The sequence below is a fragment of the Mustela erminea genome, chromosome 12 (genome assembly GCF_009829155.1).
Source record: "Mustela erminea isolate mMusErm1 chromosome 12, mMusErm1.Pri, whole genome shotgun sequence".
Lineage (NCBI taxonomy): Eukaryota > Metazoa > Chordata > Mammalia > Carnivora > Mustelidae > Mustela > Mustela erminea.
In genome coordinates, this window is record NC_045625.1 from 59,902,444 (window position 1) to 59,923,891 (window position 21,448).

Sequence of the window (21,448 nt, forward strand, 5' to 3'; positions counted from 1 at the left end):
CAAGGCAACAAATTAAGCTCTTAGATCTTAAAGCTTTTATAATAAGTATATGCTGATAAGAACTACTCAGAATCCCATGACTTTCACTCCATATTTGGCTCTCAAGTTAAGAAATGAAAATTACACATCTAGAAAATTAAGATATATTGGACTGCCCTTAAACTATGATATCTTGTACAAATCATTTGCCTGCCTGAGTTCTATTCCTCTAGCAAGGTAAAGAATAATCTGGTCATTTGCCAAAGTTATCTTTTCTACATGGGAAAACTGCATACAATTTGGTAGATTAAACAGTTCTTGATGATGATGATATGATGATGATTAGGAATTTTGGTTTTATGAAAGCCATAAAAAGAAGTTTTCTCCAACCACCTTCAAATTCAGTCCCAACATGGATTCACAGGTGATCAGTCACTTTAGAAAAACAAGTACTGTGTGATCTCTCATATGTGGAATCTAGAAAACACACACATAGCAAAAAACAAGAGGCTAATAGACTCAGAAAATAGATTGGTGGTTGCCAGAAGCAAGGGGTTGGGGTAGTGGGAGAAATGGACAAAGGCGGTTCAGAATTTAAAATAATAATAATAATAATAATTAATCAATTAAAAATCTCACTTCATCAACCTTAACCCAGCTGAATTCTAGTCATGCAGACAAAGTATCTTGCTCAGACTGGACTCTTGTTCACTATTTTCATTTGAAAAGCCATAGCCAATCATGTTGCAAACCACAAAATTCTTTATAACCTGTGGTTAACATTTCATCTCTCTTTTGTGTGTCTGGAAATGATTGACTTGGCCTCAGATTATTTTCTCTGATGTACTACAGCCTGAAATTCACTTGTTATCTTGGTTCAATTAAACTCAAAACTATTGATTTGTTGGGCACAATAGTAAAGCCACAAGTTGGCAGTACCTTTCCTAGAATTCAATAAGAATCTCTGTGAATGTGGTCGTTAGAAGAGCTATGTATATATACCTTTGTTGTGCTTATATTTCCTAAAGGCTTAAGAATAAACAGATTTTAAAAATTTGAAATGATAATTCTGCATGTAAGTTATTTTTAGAGTGAATCTTCATGGCAATCATAGCATGCAAAGGGATAACAGTCCCTAAGGTGAACACTGCACATTTTGCTGTATACTGCCTGCATTTCCATATAGATAACATCAAGTAGCACTTCTGCAATTATCGCTAGTGTCCACGGTCTCTCTTTAAAGCTGCATCATATCAAAGTTTGGCTCTGATATAAGTAACTTAGGTCCAGTCTTATCTATTAGAACTCAGTTAAGGGTTCTAAACAACATCTTCTTTGTTATTTTTCCCCCTGAGGGACCCTACACTTGGAAAGAGCTTTATTTTAGGGGGAAAATAGTTCATTTCTCCTAATTTTTTTTTCAGTGTAACATTTCAAACATACCCGAGTGCAGAGAGAATGTATAATGAACCCCTAAGCACCTATCTCTGGCTTCAGTTATCAACATTTCAAGCAGTGTTTACATAAATGGCAGTTCATTTTCTATTTTTTAAAAGAAACTCATTACATAACTGCCATTCAACATGTGAGATTTTAATAACCTGGGCAGCCTTTGCTCAGGTAAATGTTCAATTTCCATGAACATACTTAATGTAAAGGGCACTCCTTACCACTGGCTCCTGGGGAAAGATGCCTGACTCTGTCTTCCATGCCACCATAATCTTGCACTGCTTCTCTAAATCTAAAGTCTTAACAGCATCACAGTTTTCATATTATAATTATTGGGGTATGATTAACAGTGTCATTTTAGTTTCAGATGGGCAACATAGTAATGTAACAGTTCTAGAGATTACTTGGTGCTCACCACAGTGAGTCTAGTCATCACCTGTAACCAAACATCATTTCTATAATCTTATTGATCATATTCCCTGTGGTTTACCTTTCATGTCCATGACTCATTTATTTTGGAACTGGAAGTTTCTACCTTTTCTTTCTTATCTATCTCACCCATGTTCCCACCCACCTACCTATTGACTACCACTTGTTTGTGTCCTGTATTTAAGAGCCTTTGTTTTGTTTTTTTGTTTGTTTGTCTCTTTTTTCTTTGTTCATTTGTCTTGTTTCTTTAATTCCACATATGGGTGAAATCTTATAGTATTTATTTTTCACTGTCTGACTTATTTGACTTACTACACCCTCAAGTTCCATTCATGTTGTTGCAAATGGTAAAAATCACATTCTTTTTTATGGCTGAGTAATATTCCTCTGTGTGTGTCACCTCTTTTTATCCATTCATCTGTAAAATGAACATTTGGGTTTTTTCCACATGGCTGTTGTAAATAATGTTGCAATAAACACTGGAGTGTGTATATCTTTTTGAATTAGTTTAGTTTGTTATGTTTTCTTTGAGTAAATGCCTAGTAGTGGAATTAAAGGATCATATGGTATTTCTATTTTTAATTTTTTTTTTTTATTTCCAGCATAACAGTATTCATTATTTTTGCACCTAATTTTTGAGGAAACTCCACACTATTTTCCACAATAGTTTGCGTTCCCACCAACACTGGGCTCCTTTTTCTCCACATCCTCATCAATACTTGTCATTTCCTATCTTTTTGATTCCTGCTATTCTGACAGGTGTAAAGTGCTTTCATTGTTATTTTGATTTGCATGTCCCTGATGATTAGTGATATTGAACATTTTCCTGCTCATTTTTAATTGGATTATTATTGCTTTTACAGAGGAGTTGAGTGGTAACAGTTCTTTATATATTTTGGATATTAACCTCTTATCAGAAATGTCATTTGCAGATATCTTCCCCATTCAATAGGTTGCTTTTTTGCTTTGCTGATGGTTTCCTTCACTGTGGAAAAGCTCTTTATTTTGAGGTAGTCTCAATAGTTGATTTTTTTTTTGTTTCCCATGCCTCAGGAGACATTTCTAGAAAAATGATTTTGTGGCTGATGTCAGAGAGGTTATTGCCTATTTTTTTTTCTTCTAGGACTTTAGTGGTTTCAAGTCTCCCATTTAGGTCTTTAATCCATTTTGAGTTCATTTATGTGTGTGGTGTAAGAAAGTGACCCACCTTTCTCCTTTTGCACATAGTTGTACAGTTTTCCCAGCACCATTTGTTGAGAGACTATCTTTTTTATTGTATATTCTTGCCTCTTTTATCACAGATTAATTGGCCATATAAATGTGGTTTATTTCTGGGCTCTCTGTTCTGTTCCACAGGTCTGTGTGTCTAATTTTGTGCCCATACCATACTGTTTTGATTACTATAGCTCTATTGTGTATCTTGAAACCTAGAATTGTGATACCTCTAGCTTTGTTCTTTTTTCTCAAGATTGCTTTGACTCTTTGGGATGTTTCTGGCTCCATACAAATTGCAGCATTATATGTTCTAGTTCTATGAAAGACGCTGCTTGTATTTTGATACAGATTGCATTGAATCTATGGATTCTTTTAGGGAGAATAAACATTTTAACAAAACTGGTTCTTCTAATCCATGAGCATGCCATAGTTTCCTATTATTTGCATCAAGTTTTGAAATGGTTCCAGACTATTGAAACCACCTCCCTCTTTGGAGAGCTTGTTTCCAAAATTGTACTTAGCAGATTTTGACTTGCAGACAGCTATTTTTTTTATTCAATGCATTTATTTTAAAATTAAGGTTTTTTTTAAAGTCTTAGTTCATCATAGGCTCACCACTCTTATTTAACATTCAATGCCTCACACTCCCCTGTTTAAAGCTTCCTTGTTTTAGTCTGTGAAAATAAAGCTGAATTCAGAAATTATCAGCTACCTGATTTAGGAAAAAAGAGAAATAAAAATAGCAATTTTGCAAATCCAAATGTTGAGTTTTTCCCAAACAATTATCAGTACACATAATCCAATGAATAGTTTCCATACCCATTCTCTACTCTACAAGAAATATAAAAACAGAATTCAGACTATCTAATTAGTGTATGTGTAGACTCTGTCCTGAGTTGTTAATAGATGTTATCTGGGGAGTTTTTTCTATAGTTAAGAAAGGAATGGGTTAAACTAAGTTAAATTACTTTACAACAGAGTTCCCCAATCCTATATAGTACTCATTACTGTTGTGAACTTTCAAAGGGGAATTTCTGAAACTTATTTAAACATGAAACTCTATTCCCCTCACCCTTGGCATTCTTGTTTTTTGTTTTGTTTTGTTTTTATTCAAATTCTAGTTAACATACAGTATAATATTAGGTCCAGGTGTCCAATAAAGTGATTCAACATATCCGTACAACACCTGGTACTCATCAGATCAAGTACACTTCTTAATCCCCCTCATCTATTTTACCCATCCCCCCACCCACTTCTCCTCTAGTAACCATAAGTTTGTTCTCTATACTTATGAGTCTGTTTCTTGGTTTGCCTCTCTCTTTCTTTTCTTTTTTTCCATTTGTTTCTTTTGTTTGTTAAATTCCACATATGAGTAAAATCATATGGTATTTGTCTTTCTTTAATCACTTATTTCACTTAGCATAATACTCTCTAGTTCCATCCATCTCATTGCAAATGGTAAGATCACATTCTTTTTTAAGGCTGAGTAATATTCCATTGTATGTATATACCATTCCTTCTTTATCCATTCATCTCTTGATGGACATATGGGCTCTTTCCATATTTTGGCTGTGGTTACATTGCTTCTATAAACACTGGGACGCATGTGCCCCTTTGAATCAGACTCTCCATCTGTTAAATTTAAAGGACTGTCTTGGAGGTGATTCTTAAACTTCAGCATGCATCAGGATCACCTGAGAGGCGTATTGAAACTCAGGGTTTTTGCCACTACCCCCAGAGTCTCTGATTCTCTAGGTCAAGGTAGGGTCCCCAAATCTGCATTTCTAACAAATTCCTAAAGGATGCTGCTTGTCAGTGGTAGCACTTTGAGAACCACTAGATGAGATCATCTCTAATATTCCTTTCAAGTCTAAAATCTGATTCACTTGTATATGGCATTGTTTTATCTTGACAAGATAGAAATCAGGATATAAAATGGGATATTAGTTTCATTAGTTCATTAGTATAGGTCATTAAAATAAACCATGCAAGAATAGAAAAATTGCATTAGCTACTCTGCCATTAGCCAATGAATTAAAATATTAAACTCTAGGTCCTTAATTCATAGAAAAAAGAGTAAGAAAATGAACATTTATTAAGAATATATATTAGGGCACCTGGGTGGCTCAGTGGGTTAAAGCCTCTGCCTTCAGCTCAGGTTATGATCCCAGGGTCCTGGGATCGAACCCCGTATCGGGCTCTCTGCTGAGTGGGGAGCCTGCTTCCCTTCCTTTCTCTCTGCTTGCCTCTCTGCCTACTTGTGATCTCTGTCAAATAAATAAATAAAATCTTTAAAAAAAAGAATATATAATTAAAGGGATTTTTTTTTTTTGCCAACAATAACCTTATAGCAACATTTAGAGTGGGTTTAAATTTTAAAGATGAGAAAACTAAGGCTTAGGGAGGATAAATACATGACCTAACGTCACACAGCTAGCAGGTGGAAGAGCCAGATGTTGAATCTCTAAAGTCCATGTTCTTTCCACTTGCCAAACTGACTCATAAAACAAGCATATCACATCACTGCTTTCCCTTTCACACTTACGTGAAAACAAAATAGTCCATTTCACCAATGCAGCCAAAAATTCAATTATGTTTAAATTATTTTAATCACTAAAAAGTGAACTTTTAAGAAAAAAAAATGGGATTCTTTAGTGTGGTCAGTATTAACTTCTATAGCCAGAAACTGCATTTCTTCCCAGTACTGTAACATCCAACTATTAGAGATATGAGGTCAGAAATGGTATCTAAGAGTTCAGCTTCACATTTGTCTTCCCTGGATCTATGGTACACATGAAAAAAAAATGCTTAATAAATATTTGATGGATAAATGAACATGACTGGAAGTGTTCTTACCCAAAACGATTCCAGGAACAAAGCCATGAAAGAATTCTAAATGGTATAATCTGTGTTGTATAGGTAAAAAATTAAAAAAGGGCAGTAGCATTATTCTTAAAATGCCAAACGGTTTCTCTTGTTACTTGGTTGGGAGAGAGGCTGGAAGTAGGCTCTGGACCAGATTTTGTGGGCACCAAGCCCTGTGGGACACTTTACATTCATTATATGTGAGGCTTTGTAAATGTTGAGTCTAGGGCTTGCATCCTAATTACTATTATGTCTGGTATTAATGGAAATGTATGCTGCAACCCTGAGAATTATCAGGGTAATAAGCATCCCATTCCCAACATCTTCCTCCCTATATGAGGTAGATTAAGTCTTTAAAGAGAAGCACTTAGTGCCCCCAGAAAAGAAAGCACCATATAGTGTCCCTGATGTTAAGAAAAATTTTATTTTCCTTGAATGGGTTCCTTACAAGGAGCAGTTGCCCATCCCTGATCACCACATTCCCTCCACTTTCAGAGCACACAGACAGGAAATAAAATAAGCTATTGTTCTTCTCAGATGCAGTATTATCTGCTGCTCATATGGTCTCTGCTGAATCCGGCTCTGGATTTGCTCCTGTACAGAGGGTTCCAGTCCACTGAGGAAGGCAGCTTGGGGTCCCCAAATTGGCCTAAACTCCATGAGCAAGGTTGCTGAGGCATGTGGTGGAATGAGCATTGCCAAGCTGTTTCTGTATCTCTTGGGGAGCTGCTAAAATGAAGCATTGCCTTTGAAGAGAATCTTCCAAGGGAAGTAGCTTTGCCATCAATGAATTTGTACTCCTCTTCCTGCAAAGTTAGGAAAAACAGTTCATCCATAGCCATGACTGGAGAGCAAGGAAGAGTTGGTGCTCAGCAAAACAGCCCCACAGCATGTGAGGTTCCATCTGGTTACAGCAGACATCTCAAGTTCTATGCACATGGGATGTCAGATGTTATTGAGTTAATTCTTCCATAGATTAAGTGCCTTATCAATTACTTAAATATAGTAATTTAGAAGTCTCTTTAATGAAAAGGTGAATTTTCAGCCCCCTGCCATGGTGTATGCCTGTAGTCCCATTTATTGGGGAGGCTATGGCAAAAGGATAGGTTGAGCCTGGGAGTTCTGAGCTGCAGTGAACTGTGCCCATCGGGTGTCTGCTAAATTTGGCATCAATATGGTGACCTCTCAGGAGCAAGAAACCCCAGGTTGTTTAAGGAGGGTTGAGATGGTCTAGGTTGACAACAGAGCAGGTCAAAACTCCCATACCTATCAATAAAGGAGCAGATTCTCACATGCTGCCACTCATCATCTATATATTTTAATGCTTATGAATATTTCCATATAATTAATACTGTAAATGGTAAGTGCTGTAATTTCCTTTGACCTATGTTGCCATTAGATACATTACTTGATCATTGCTCTCAATGAATCATTTTATACACACGTATTTAGTTAATTGGTTATTTTTTTTTCCTGCCTGTGTTTATATGTAATATACTCTATAAGGGGAAGGAAATCAGCCCGCTTGCAGCTGAGTCTGGTAAAAGAGCAATTAGGGTCTATCAGAACAAACAGCTGTCAATAATGAGTTCTGAATTAAAATTACTAGCAAAGAAAGGAATCTAGACATCTGCAGGAAATGTGAAAATATTTTTATAACCTAATAGCTGAGATTTGGACATGGGTATCATTGAGTTTTCCCAGCTGTACCTGCAATGTATTTTGTAATATTCCCAGACTAAAAGAACACCGAAATTCATTGCATAAACTAGGCTACATTTTTTAAATGTTAGCTGCCTTTGAACAGTGTATATTTTGATTTCATGTAATCAGCATGAAAACTTTCTATTTCAAACTATTTTGCTGTGCCCCTAGTTATAAAATGTAGCTTAAAAATAGTTCTGTTATCTTTGTATTGTGTCTTTCCAATCAGGGTTCTGCTGCCTGGATATTTTTCTTTCTGTCTTTGGAAAAATATTTTTGGGTCTTATTACATGGTATCTGATTTGCTCATATTGGGGTTGTTTCTCACAAAAAAAACTTGCAAAGTAGGCTTTTGGCATCTGAGTTTTATTACAAGATAATTCCATATATGTACAGGTATCTGGAGATAGTAAAGTATTTTGTCTTAAAATAAAAAAAAGAACATACGTTTTTCAGAGCAAACTTCACAATCTCCTTTTTGCATTGAAATTTTAACATGGTTAGGTCAAAAAATCTATGTGAATGACAGGTCAGAATTTTTATTTTAAAGGTCACTATTTTTTCAAGATTTTGTTTTTTTTATTTATTTGAGTGAAAGAAAGAGAGAGAGAGAGAGAGATTGAACTCAGGCAGGGGGAGAGAGGGGGAAGCAGACTCTCCACTAAGCAGGGAGCCCATGGGCCTCAATCCCAGGACCTTGGAATCATGACCTGAGCCAAGGGCAGATACTTAACTGACTCAGCCACGCAGGCACCCCAAGATTTTGTTTTTAAATTTATATACACACACATGGGCATAGATAATTAATGTATTTTGTACATTTTTTGTACCTATTTAGTTATAGAAATATGAAAAGAGTATTTTCTCTGCCCATGGACTGGCAGCAACAGGAACATTTTGGAGCTTGTTAGAAATGCAGTCTTGATTTCTACTCCACACCTACTGTAGTGGAGTCTCTAGGACAGAACCCAGTAATCTCTTTTTTAACACTGAAGGAATTGTGCTTTGATGCCTCGTGGTACATTGCCTGGTGCTTGATAGATAGAAGAGGAATCTCTCATTTTGTATTTATTGAACGAATTATTGAATATTTTCATCTTTCTGTTGTCACAGTCTTGTGACCATGTTCCCCATCTTCTGATATTACTTTTCAGAAGAGGCATTCTCTTCTGAGAAAAGTTCTCTACTCCCATCATCCAATATGACCAGTATATCATTCTAAATACACTCAATAGTCATTTGTATTAATTAAGTACTCATCGTGTATGAATACTATGCTTATGGAAAGTCATCCATCTATCTGGAACAGATAGAGCTGACATCAGTATAACTAGTTAATATATAGCCAGGTACACAAAAATCTATTTTGACAGTGCTTCAAAAGCCACTTAATGCATTTCACTTGTGGCAGTTGAATAGAACAGGGAATCTAATGTTTCATGATTAAAGGACAGTTATAGGCACAGTATGTCTCTTTTAGACCTACATTCTTGCAAGCCTAAATTGATAGAATCATGGACTTAGGATCCATCTGAGAGCTCTAAGGAAGATTGTTTCCAGTAAACTACCCTTACCCCCTTCTGGAAACATGAATCTGGGAAAGAGGAGACATAGACCTAAGCCTCAGGTCTCAGCTCTGCTCTAATAGCCACAAGATCTTGGTCAAATTCTTAACCCTCCCCAGGTCTCAGGTTCCTCCTTTGAAAAATCCAAGTAAGCAGACAAATTTGAAGAGGTAAGGAGAAGTACTGATGCAGGAATTCAGAAACCTGTGAGTTTAAGAAGCCAGATCAGATCCATGGAGACACAGCACAAAGGCCTGCTGGGGGCCTACAAGGGGTTATAAAGAAGTGAGGCAGGCCCTGTATGAGACAGTAGGTAGTGAGACTGAGATTCTTACTGCCTTACAAAAAAACTTGTGGGCATCAAACAAAAGAACCCAAGGGAAAGGACCAGACTAAACATAGAGACACCAATTTGTAACCCCTGATTTAGATTTTAGATCCTTTAAAACCGTTGGACAATTTATGTCTAAATGAACATACTAACATCTTTGAAAAGGAAAAATTAAAACCCTGAAAACTTGCCCTTGTGGGAAAACATTGACATATTTCCCAAAATGATTAAAATAAAGTTGCTGAAGTTCAATTGCTGAAGTTTGATATCTTACAGTTTCCTTCCCCTGACTTTTCTCTTTGATTCTGCTTAAGCTGAGTCAGGAATAAGGGCATTTATATTGCTATGGCGAATCTGCTGCATTCATGGAACAGGTTTTACACATTGTAGTTGACACGACTATAATGTTCTTTGGGTTGAGCAGTATACAGCCTATGCAGCTTTACTTGGCAGGCCTGGTTAATAGTTGTATCCACTTTCAAAATGTAGATAATTTTGTGTCATTATGAAAATAATTGAGAATATGAACTGATGGGCCATTTACAAAGAAAATCTCTGTGAAAATGATATAGTTCCATATTCTTCTATAGCATCATTCAGTTGACCTCATTCAGATTCAAGTCAATTACCAATTATTGGGGCCAGCTGAGTAGGTTTCTACCTGTGCCCAGTGGCCTCCTCAATCCATCTGTAAAATAAGACCTGCTATGGCATATTCAGGGTTCTTTAGGTAAACATATTAGCCTTCTAATTTATCTTGAGCACCACATTATAAGAATAATAGGGAATGTGTTCGGCAGATAATGTTGAGACAGAGCCAAAATCATACAGAAGTCTTTGGAGGATTTTTGTTTGAGTCAACATAATTGAAAGAAAAAAAATATGATTTGGTCCATGTGGATTTTTTTGTAGACTCTTTTTAAGAAGGCCCCCTCAGATCATGATGGAAAAATAAAATGTCCTAATGTGATCTGGCTAGGTTATCCTTGATATCTCAATATTCTAGACTAAGATCCTTTTCATGTCAGTTTCTCTGTGCTTAGCTTCTGTTGCTTCTCTGTTGATGAAGTATGAACTTCTGATCACTGGAGGATGCCACCCAAGAGGGCAAGACACTTTTTTTTTTCCTGGAGTGACAAGGTTCTAGGTTATCTCATCCTAACTTTTGTTTATTCTAACTCATTACTAAGCATTCTCTTCTCTATGCTGTTTTCTCTATTGCCCTGTTTTCTGAAACCCACACCTTAAAATCCTGTGCCAAATGGCAGAACCAAATCCTGGTTGTAAGTAGTTGCCAACATTGCCCAGACTTTTCCTGAGAATCCATCTCTGGGCAATATTCCTGAGCTAGAGTGGATAGGATTCTACCTTTAGGATCTCTGTCTCTTCTCTATCTCTTTAAGATCTCAACTGTATATTGATCTTTAATATCATTATAATGGCAACTTTTATTCATTATTCTATATTACTTAATTCCATTATTGCATGATTATGTTGTTCTTTTTTAGAAAACAAACAAAAGAAAATTTGAGTGGCTCAGCCGATTAAACATCTGACTCTTGATTTCAGCTCAGGTCATGACCTCAGGGTCGTGACGTGGAGCCCCACACTGGGCTCCATGCTGGGTGTGAAGTCTGCTTAAGATTCTCTCTTCTTAATAATATGAATAATAATGAAATGAAATTTAATCTCTCTTCTTAATAATATGAATAATAATGAAATGAAATTTAATCTAAAAAATTGAGCACTTCAACTAAGGTAAAAGTATCCCCTTACAACACCAAAACCAATACCAGTCTCCTCTAAGAGGTAACTTTTGTAATAATTTGTATATCTTTGCAGATCGAGTCCTATCCATCAACATGTATGCATATAAAAATATGTAATCTTGTTGTATGGTCTTTTTAAAAAATAAGAATGGCATCATGATGTGCCTGTTGGTCTGCAACATAGTTAGGTGAGCTAAATAAGGTCTTGGACAATCTTTGTTTGTTTGTTTGTTAATGTGTGGATTTGCCTCCTTCTTTTTACTGGTATTCCTGGTATTTATATATTATAATTTAACCATTTCTTTAGTCATAGTAATTGTTTTACATAATTAATTTGTTATTTCAAATAATGTTGCAATGAAAATCCCTTTCTAAGATTCTCTTAGGAAGAATATGTGTACGTATGCCTCAGTGATGGATTTCTATAAATAGAGCTACTGTGTCAAAGAATACATGCACTTGAAATTTTAATGAACACAAAAATTGCCCCCTCCAACATCTATAAAACCTCGGCTTTTAGTCTGTGTTTAATAGCATAGAAAATTTTAATTGACAGTTTGTTCAAAATATTTAATTTTTATTTTATAATATATAAAAGTAAATCAAGCAGATGAATATTTATGTCAAAGGAATTGGCATAATTTCTCTGGTGATTCAAGGCAAAAGAGATGCCAGAGGATGTGATACAAAACTACTTCTGGGTCAGTTTTTTGTAGAAAGCGCTAAATATTCTGGAGTTTCCCAGTATAGTTGAATGTTAAGTTAAATGTTAATTTTTAACTAATAAATGAAGGAAGAGTTTTACAAGGACAGCCATATCAAAATCACATCACAGTTATAGCAAGACAGTCATCTGACTAATCTTGCAAACATCGGTCATAAAACTCAATCCATTCTCTCATAGATGTCCTTTCTTATGTTTTTGCAGTTGGTAAATGCCATTTTTGTTGCAGCCGAACTGTAATATCCAATCTAATTATGAGCTGATATATGTACAAAATGCTCACCAAGATTCCTGGTTCATATTTTACTGACTTTGCATCTAACTAAATGATCTGTAAAATCTCCTAATTCTATTGTCTTTTTTTTTTTTTTTTTTGCCAGATCATTGAAGTATCAGTAAAGGGTCCACATTAACACTCCACCAGATTAATCAGAAAAGCCAACTTTTAAGCAATCCCCAGAATGATTTTAGTACAAAACAGCCCCCTTATGCCTCTTAATGTTTTCCTTTTGCACATTACTACCGTATCGCATCACGGGACATTAAGCATATTTCAACTCATGGGACTGACTCAATCATGTTTTTAGAAATTGAAAACAAATGTTGTAACTGGATAAACGATAACATTGAAGTAATAACAATTTCCTAGTAGGCGTACTTGCTCAATGGATTGCATAGTCTTTCAGCTTATAAATACTGGAATGTCTATCACTGACTCAAATGGTTTTTGTTGTTGTTCTTCTTGCTATTGTTTTTAAGGCAAAATTTTGTCAATAATTTGGTTTGCTTTGGTGGCATCATTGTCTTCACTGGAAGGTAGCTCAGAAAGTTGGATTTACTTAAGAGGATACAGGAACCAGCCTGATGCTAGAGTTGATTTAACAGTGCTGTCCTCTTCCCTTTTTGCAGGAATGTTCTGTAACATAATAAATGTTCTGAATTGTACTGGCCTCAGCATGAAGCACGGGGTTATGCACTTTTTTTTTTTTTAAGATTATTTAGAAAAATCTGTCTCTATGCTTGGCAACTACTCTGACAGAAAACAGATAAAAATAAGGGTGGTTTATCAGTTTTGCTGTTCTTACCATGTTTCAGGTTGAAGGCTGTTGAAATGATGAAAAACAAACAGCACTAAATAGGGTTCCGTCATTATTGCTGCAATGAGGAGCTGAGTTTTTCAGGATCAAAGAAAAATGCATTTGCTTTTAGAACTACAATCCTTCATTTTGAGAGGTGCACTGCACTCAGTACTGATGGGTGAAAAATAGAGCAAATTGGAGAAGGAAGTAAAATATGTGCTGTTGCAGAAACGTGGAAATTCAAACAAAAGTAGGCTGGCGTACTTCTAAAAGCTCTGAATTTTCAGCGTTCAGTTTCTTAAGGAAAAAGTGGTGCCTGAGGTTTGTTGTTTCTGAGCAACTGGAGCAGAGCATAAACACAGGTTGCTTCCATCTCATCAGACTTTAAGAACTCCCTTTATTTCTGTAAACATGTATCAAAGTAGTATTTCCACACCAGGGGACTTTGAGGAATGTTCCTGTGTATGTCATTGATCCAAAAGAAACAACTTCAGATTTTTAAACTCATATTTTTAAAAATTTGCAACTCAAGTTGAAGACTTCCTATTTCCCTGGCATGGAAATTGCCATGAAAAATTGTCAAACACAGTAGAGACAAGGAAGCTGTTGCTCTCAATCTCCTCAAGGAGATTATTAATTGACATAAAGATAATAATGAGAAAACAAATATGAGGTAAGGCAATTGCTGATAGAGAAGTATACACTTCCACGGAGATCCAAGGAGGAGTAAACCAGGGGATAGTCTTGATCAAGGACATGGCATGTGAGAGGAGTCTGGAGGAAGGTAGATATCAACACGTAGACCTGATACAGAGGAGGAAAGGCCCAGAGCTAAGAAAGCTTTAAATATGTTTTAATTAGCCTGGAGCTGGGGAAATCCATGACTCTTATAATGAAAGTATTTTCCGAGTTTTAACGGTTTTAACTAGGTAAAAGCAAATAAATATTCTCAGGTAGACAAAGCATCAGGAATAATACTATCCATGCATATTTTACATAAAACATTATTCAAAGACATATTCCAGCAAACAAATAGATGTATCAGAAAAAAAAAAAAAAAAAACCCTCAGGAGTTGGTGATGCTATTATCCCGCAAATATTTACTGAGTGCCTACCATGTGCTGAGACATCAGTGAGGTGGTAAGCGAAATGAACGGAAGATTCTATCATCATGGAGATTTCAGTTTAGCAGGAGAATTAGGTACTAAATACCATATGAGTAAATATATAATTATAAATTTCAACAACTGTTGTGAGGTACATGTCTATCATGCTGGCAAAGCACTTATAAAGAATTTCAATTGATTTAAATTGATACCTGCTATGGACTGAATTGTGTCCCCTCAAAATTCATATATTGAAGGCCTTACCCTCCCTCCCCTAGTGTAACTGTATTTGGAGATAGAGCGCTCTCTCTCTCTGCCCATGCACAGGGAAACACCATGTCAAGACACAACTAAAAGGTTGCTATCTTAAGCCAAAAGGAGAGGTCTCACCAGAAACTAACCCTGATGGCAACTTAATCTTAGACTTCTTGCCTCCTAAACGTACAGAAAATACATTTCTGTTGTTTAAGGCATCCAGTCCTAGAGGACACACACAATATCTAAAGGACAAAGAATGGTTTATTGATTGAAGAAGGAAAAGATTTCTAGGAGAGAATATCCCAAGAAAAGGCCCTGGCATGGAAAATGCTTATCCTATTTGAGTAACTAAATGAAAGCCAGGGTGGCCGAAAGGCAGCGTGGGGAAAAAGGGCAGATTCCACATATTTATTTTCCATTTTAAGTGTTGTTTATAAGGGGCACCTGGGTGGCTCAGTAGGTTAAAACCTCTACCTTCAGCTTAGGTCATGATCCCAGGGTCCTGGGATCGAGGCTCGCATCAGGCTCTTTGCTCAGCAGGGAGTCTGCTTCCCCCTCTCTCTCCCCCTGCCTCTCTGCCTACTTTTGATCTCTCTGTCAAATAAATAACTAAAATCTTTTTTTTTAAAGTGTTGTTTTAAACATTTTTATTGGGGCGCCTGGGTGGCTCAGTGGGTTAAAGCCTCTGCCTTCAGCTCAAGTCATGATCCCAGGGTCCTGGGATCGAGCCCCGCATGGGGCTCTCTGCTCAGCAGGAGGCCTGCTTCCTCCTCTCTCTCTCTCTCTGCCTGCCTCTCTGCCTACTTGTGATCTCTGTCTGTCAAATAAGTAAATAAAATCTTTAAACATTTTTATTAAAGGTATAACTGTATTAACAGTAATTCTCTAAAATAACTGTTTTACTTATATATAGTTCTCTGATGTCTCTTCTTACAAAGATACCAGTCTAACTGGGTAAGGGCCTCACCATTATGACCTTATTTAACCTTATTACATCCCTGAGGACCCTATCACCAAATATAGTCACGTTGAGGGATAAGGCTTCGACATATGGATTTTGAGAGGACACAATTCAGTCTATAACAGGTATCAGTTTAAATGACATTTCCTCAAAAGTACTCAGCCAGCATGATGTATATTTACCTCATAGCAGTGGTTGGGGATTTAAAATTACCTACTTATTCATATGATTACTTACTATCTAATTCTCCTGCTAAACTATAATCTCCAAGGATTCTGTCGGTTTTGCTCACCACTTCCCCGAAGTCTTAGCACGTGGTAGGCACTCTGTAAATATTTGTGGGATAAATATTTGAGTCTTACAAGAATATGTGGATGGAAAAACAAAGTAAGGAGCACTTTCCTGCCTGTCCCTGGCTGGTGGGCATGGATGAATCAGGACAGCCAGTGTGTGCTGGTAATGTGTAACAACCAGCTCTGTGAGAGGAAAACAAGTTTTTGCTAGTTTCCTTGGTGTAAGTCCTCCCACCATATCTGATTTCAAGATACAAATGTGACATCACTGAATGCAAAACTTGGGAGAGATGTTCAGTAGTACACCATTATATAATAGTTTTAGCTCAAGAGCATAAATGAAAAGTAATTAAGAAGCACTGTGTTTTAGTATACCTTTATCTTAAATATATTTAATTAAGCAAAATTTCTGAGAATTTAACAATTGGCTTTTCCAGCTCCAGCACACCATTGATGTATAGTTGAATAAAATTTGTAGAGGCTGAAAGCACAGGAATTTATAATTTATTATCATGCAGGGCAGGAGGGAAAAACAATCCAAACTGATTCTTAAATTTTAGACCTGAAGAGTAAAGAAAGAGAGAAAGGGAAGAGCAGATCTGAGCAGAGAAGATGCTGATTAATCTTGGAATCTATTTATTTTTAGAGAAACTTGAGGGCAACTTGAAATATAGGTCTCCACTTATGCTCAGTGAAAGGTCTATTGCTTTAGGAATCTTTTTTTTTTTTTTTTTAAGATTATTGTTAAATCATGAGGGGGAATGAGAGAAAGGAGGACAGAACTTTGGGGACATTATCTACATTTTGAAAGCTGGCTGAGGTGTGTGAATTAGAAAAAAGGATACAAATGGAAAAATCCAAAGCATGAGGATAATCAGTACAGACATTAGACAGAAAAAAACATGGCTCACCAAGGCACAATCTGAAGGGATGCTAGTAGGTTTCTGAAGATGGCTTTTAGAGTTTGGTCTTGGTTTCCAACTTGCTAGAAATTCTACCCTGTCATGGAGTCAATAGAACCATTCCATGTGAATCATAGTCCCTTTTGGCTCAACTCATGGGCTGCGTGTTCCGCATGGTTTTGTACTGAAGGTCCCTATTTTCCTACTTTTGACCAAAGGGAAGTATCAAAAACCAAGGGAAATAAAAAGCTTTTCAAGGAACTTGCACTCGGGATTATTGAACTCTGCTAAAAGGGTGTTCTAGAGGGATGTGCCACAAGAAAGGTATTTTTCTTTTTTGTTTTGTTTTGTTTTCTTTTTATTTCTTTTTTCTGATCCAACTGGCAGGAAATAATAGGAAGCAAAGATAGTGCCATGGAATGTGGTGCTAAAGTTTAGCACCACACAGCCTCCCTTTGAGTCCCTTTTTGGCCATTTACCATTAGCTAGAGGACTGGAGGGCAGCTTCCAAATGTTATAAATCATAGAAGGGAAAAGGGAACCGACAGACCTTTGCTGAATGCCTCCTGGGAACGAAGCACTATGGTGGGAAGGAGCTTTACTGCCATCTCGTTTACCGTGACAGTATATGGGAAAGCAGAAAGTTCTTCCAGTGTAACGTATTATTTATTGGAAATAGGAGGATAGAGTGGAGAACAGCTTGAGGGGTAGATTAAAGCAAGATTTTGAAAGCCTAATCTCAAACGATCCTGCAGTGATTTTATCATAATTTTCTCAGCATCAACACTACGTAGGCCTTTTGTCAGCTTCAGAGGTATAATTTTAAAATGCAGTTTGTACCTACAAAGTAACTGTTTCTTCCTTTATGTTTGGAAAACACTCTGTATGGTTAATTCAGCCTTAAGCCTTAAGACTTAAAGACTATAGCGATTTAAGAAAAACGGGAAAGCAAGGAAGAAGTTAAAAGTGATTTTTCTCAAATACCCCCAGCTGTTGATATCTGGAAAAAGTACCTTTTTACTTCAAGCTAAGAGACACCTCTAACATTTAAAACTCCTAAGAACATTTCCTCCTAAAGAAGAGGTAACGCATAAGTTAAAAGGGTCAGCTCCTTCCTTATCTTACATATAAGATTGGGCAGTTAATAGTATTTCAAATTTGGGGGATTAAAAAAATGGGTTTTGCTTAAGGCATACCCTATCTTCTTTCTTTTCTCTCCACAGTTTGTAATTTAGACTCAGACATATATTTTATTTTTTTCTCTCATTACCACCATGAAGAGGTTGCTACTGTTTGAAACTAGTCATTCCTATTAATTTTCCAAGATTCTGTGATATCTTTCTCTCTGAATATGAATCTATGCATCATCCAGACATTTGAGAGTGGTCCTTAATGCGTATTTTGGGGAAATATCCCGCCATTATCTAGAACTGACTTAGTATTTAGGGCTCAGTTATAAGGCTTATGGAATGGTTTCCACTATAAAGAACTGCATGAAGCTGTATCCAGTTAGAAACAATGCACAGTTAGGATGAAAACAACTAAGAGAAACAATATAGAAAAGGAGAAAAAGGTATTAATCATAGTCTTGGAACCTCCCAATGTAGGAGGTTACTTCTGTTCTTCAGATTCTGTCTTACTCTGTTTCTTTTAATTACACTGTGATGGCAGATCAGAAGACCGAGACACAGAGGCCACTCAAAGCATTTTCCGGTCTCCCGACCCAGCACCGTGGAGCAGTCTTCAGGCATTCTCTGCACAGTTCCGAGCTTTTATCAAATGTGGGATTTCTTTCACTAACTGAAGAGTCCTGCTTCCTCAGTGGGCTTGCTGAACATGGATGGCTGCTCGTTACATAAGAGCTCTGATGCCAATCCTGACTGATTTTCTTATTTTACAAACATTAGTGAGCACCGACTGCATGCTTGGTGCAAGGCACACAAAGGTAATAGAAAATGTAGTTACTGGATGCACCATGATTTGTGGATGGCAGACCAACCAGGTTAATTAATAATGTGATGTGACTAAGACTGTACTGGGGTGATCAGGAACAGAGGATGATTAATCCTGCCTGGGGCAGGGAAGGAAGTAGGGGCATGGAGAATGACAGGAAAAATTCGCCCTCTCTTAGGTTTATTGGTAGAAAAAACTAGATAAAATGGGACTTTGTGGACCTCTCTAATTGCGTGCTAAAAAATAGTTCTGTCACTTCAAAGACTCTGTCTCCATGGGCTTTTGCATTACATCTTAATGGCATGTCACTTTGTGGAAGCTAGGTTTGATCTGTACTGCTCAGTAGTCAAATAAAGGTATTATTTGTTACAAAATGCTTTCTTAACCACCTTGTGGCCGCTTGGCACTAGAGAAATTGACACTTCAGTTGTGTCAGGCACCCTAGTACTCACTAAACTCATTCATTTGGACTTCTGGTATGTTCCTTGTTCAAGTGCCTCACTAGGCCAATGGAAAGTTTCTCATGTAACTCCCAGAGCCAACAGTCTGACTGCAAAAGCCATTGTTTCTCTTTTGCTATTCTAGCCTCCTCAGTTGCCCCGTCCTTCCTACCCTCCCAAGTCGTGGTTCAAATGCCCTATAATCCACAGAACTGACACCTCCTTAGTCTCTCTCTCTCTCTTTCTCTTTTTTTTTTTGTCTTTTAATATAAATGGTTAAGTAAACTTTTACCTCATTTACAGATGCTAAGCTCTTAAAGGCATGATGTAAGTCATCTTTAATGTTGTATTCCCTATGCTACTTAACAAAGTGCAGTTCATTGAATAAAGAGAAGGACAGGGCACCTGGGTGGCTCAGTGGGTTAAAGCCTCTGCTTTCGGCTCAGGTCATGATCTCAGGGTCCTGGGATGGAGCCTTGCATCCGGCTCTCTGCTCAGTGGGGAGCCTGCTTCTTCCTCTCTCTCTCTGCCTGCCTCTCTGTCTACTTGTGATCTCTGTCTGTCAAATAGATAAGTAAAATCTTAAAAAATAAATAAATAAATAAATAAATAAAAAGAAATAAATAAATAAAAGAGAGAGAGAGAAAGACATGTCAGTGGACAGATGGATAAATAAATAACTACATAGATACAGAAATGACAAGAAACAGTGGCATGTAGCTAATGAAAGAGACTGTCTGTTGCTTAGTGTCTGTGGTGGTGATGGATACCTATTCCTGTTGATTACATGTTTCCCAGCCAGGTAAATATCCATGATCAAGAGGAGAAAAATAGGGCACCTGGGTGGCTCAACGAGTTAAATCCCCTGCCTTCAGCTCAGGTCATGATCGCAGGTCCTGGGATCAAGCCCCGCATCGGGCTCCCTGCTCACTGGGGAACCTGCTTCCCTCCCTCTCTCTCTGCCTGCCTCTCTGCCTGCTTGTGATCTCTGTCAAATAAACAAATAAAATCTTAAAAAAAAAAAAAGTAAAAAAATATGTTGGATTCAACCATACTTGACATATAAACAGACTCACTCTAAAGAGTTTGATATGAGACAAACAAGGCTTACATAGAGATTTAAAAAAAAAACAGATGTGTTATTTTGTCAGTATTCTTTTCAACACTTGAGGAAATTCCAATGTTTCAACCACCTGACTCTATAATCCAGTTCAGTAAATTAGATTATCTCCTTGGACCAGCAGATCTTGTCTTTGGGTTTTGCTCACTCTCTCACCTTCTCTTCTTTGAATTGGTTTCCACCAACTGGAAAATGACCCATAAGTCCCAAAGTAATGGAGTTTAAAAAATACCTCAGAGGATCTTCAGTAACAAAGACTAAGGTTTTTATTTTCCGACACAGAATACTTGAATTTCACCTGGAATTTCAAAATACATTCGACTCTGGAGGAGAAGAGAGTAAAAACAAAAGGCACACCTACTCTCTAGTGATTATATTTTTAGTAGGAATTTATTTTCATTGTAAATACCCTGCACTTTTTAGAGTGTAACATTTTAATATTTTAATTATCTATTTCCCACTAAGTTGATTTTAAAACTTCCTTGCTGGGTTTTAGAATATGAACTGTTTCAGATTAAGTGATTTTCTAATTTTTATTTCACAAATTGAAGTGAAATAGATGGAGAAGTTTTACAAAAAGATAAAGCCTAATTAGATCTTAACCAATTTTTAAAATATCTTCTAATATAAACAACTTAAGTATTTGTGTTTTTTAACAGTTTCAAAATAATGTCTACTTTGTATTATATGATCAAGGACCACCATATTTTTGGATTCAATTTTTTACATTTTGAAACCAAATTAATTTTACTTGGTATTTGATTCCCTGTCTTCTGGTTATAGTGACTTGATAATACTTTTTACTTTAGAGTGCTCCAAAATAATCCCAACAGAGAGTTGAAAAGAATTAATGGGTTTAAAGTCCACTTAGTGAGAATTGAAATAATTTTTTATGTTTTGGTGTTCTGATAGATTTATTTGGACTTCTCTTTTCTCTTTGTTTTTCTTGTAGTGCGGGAGTTGGCCGGACTGGTTGTTTCATCGTAATAGATGCTATGTTAGAAAGAATAAAGCATGAAAAAACTGTAGATATTTATGGCCATGTAACTTTAATGAGAGCCCAGAGGAATTACATGGTTCAAACAGAAGACCAATACATCTTTATCCATGATGCACTGTTAGAAGCAGTGACTTGTGGAAATACCGAAGTGCCAGCTAGAAACTTGTATGCCTACATTCAGAAGCTGACACAAATAGAAGCAGGAGAGAATGTCACAGGAATGGAGCTTGAATTTAAGGTATGATATTGGATGTGATGTGGTAATTCAGGAGCAAGTCATTCTGGGATTGTCTTTGAGTTGTGGCT

At 36.7% G+C, this 21,448-nt stretch overlaps 1 protein-coding gene across 45 annotated transcripts in view; it reads left to right on the forward strand.

Moving 5' to 3' along the window:
• PTPRD (protein tyrosine phosphatase receptor type D) overlaps positions 1–21,448 on the forward strand; it is a 2,254,226-nt gene that overhangs the window by 2,218,452 nt on the left and 14,326 nt on the right. For 44 of the 45 annotated variants that reach the window (XM_032307455.1, XM_032307469.1, XM_032307463.1 and 41 more), the window contains one exon: positions 21,095–21,380. In XM_032307455.1, coding sequence (XP_032163346.1) covers positions 21,095–21,380 — 286 coding nt within the window. Of the gene's footprint in view, positions 1–12,410; positions 12,969–21,094; positions 21,381–21,448 lie in introns of those variants that run through there. The other variant, XM_032307482.1, reaches the window with a different exon arrangement.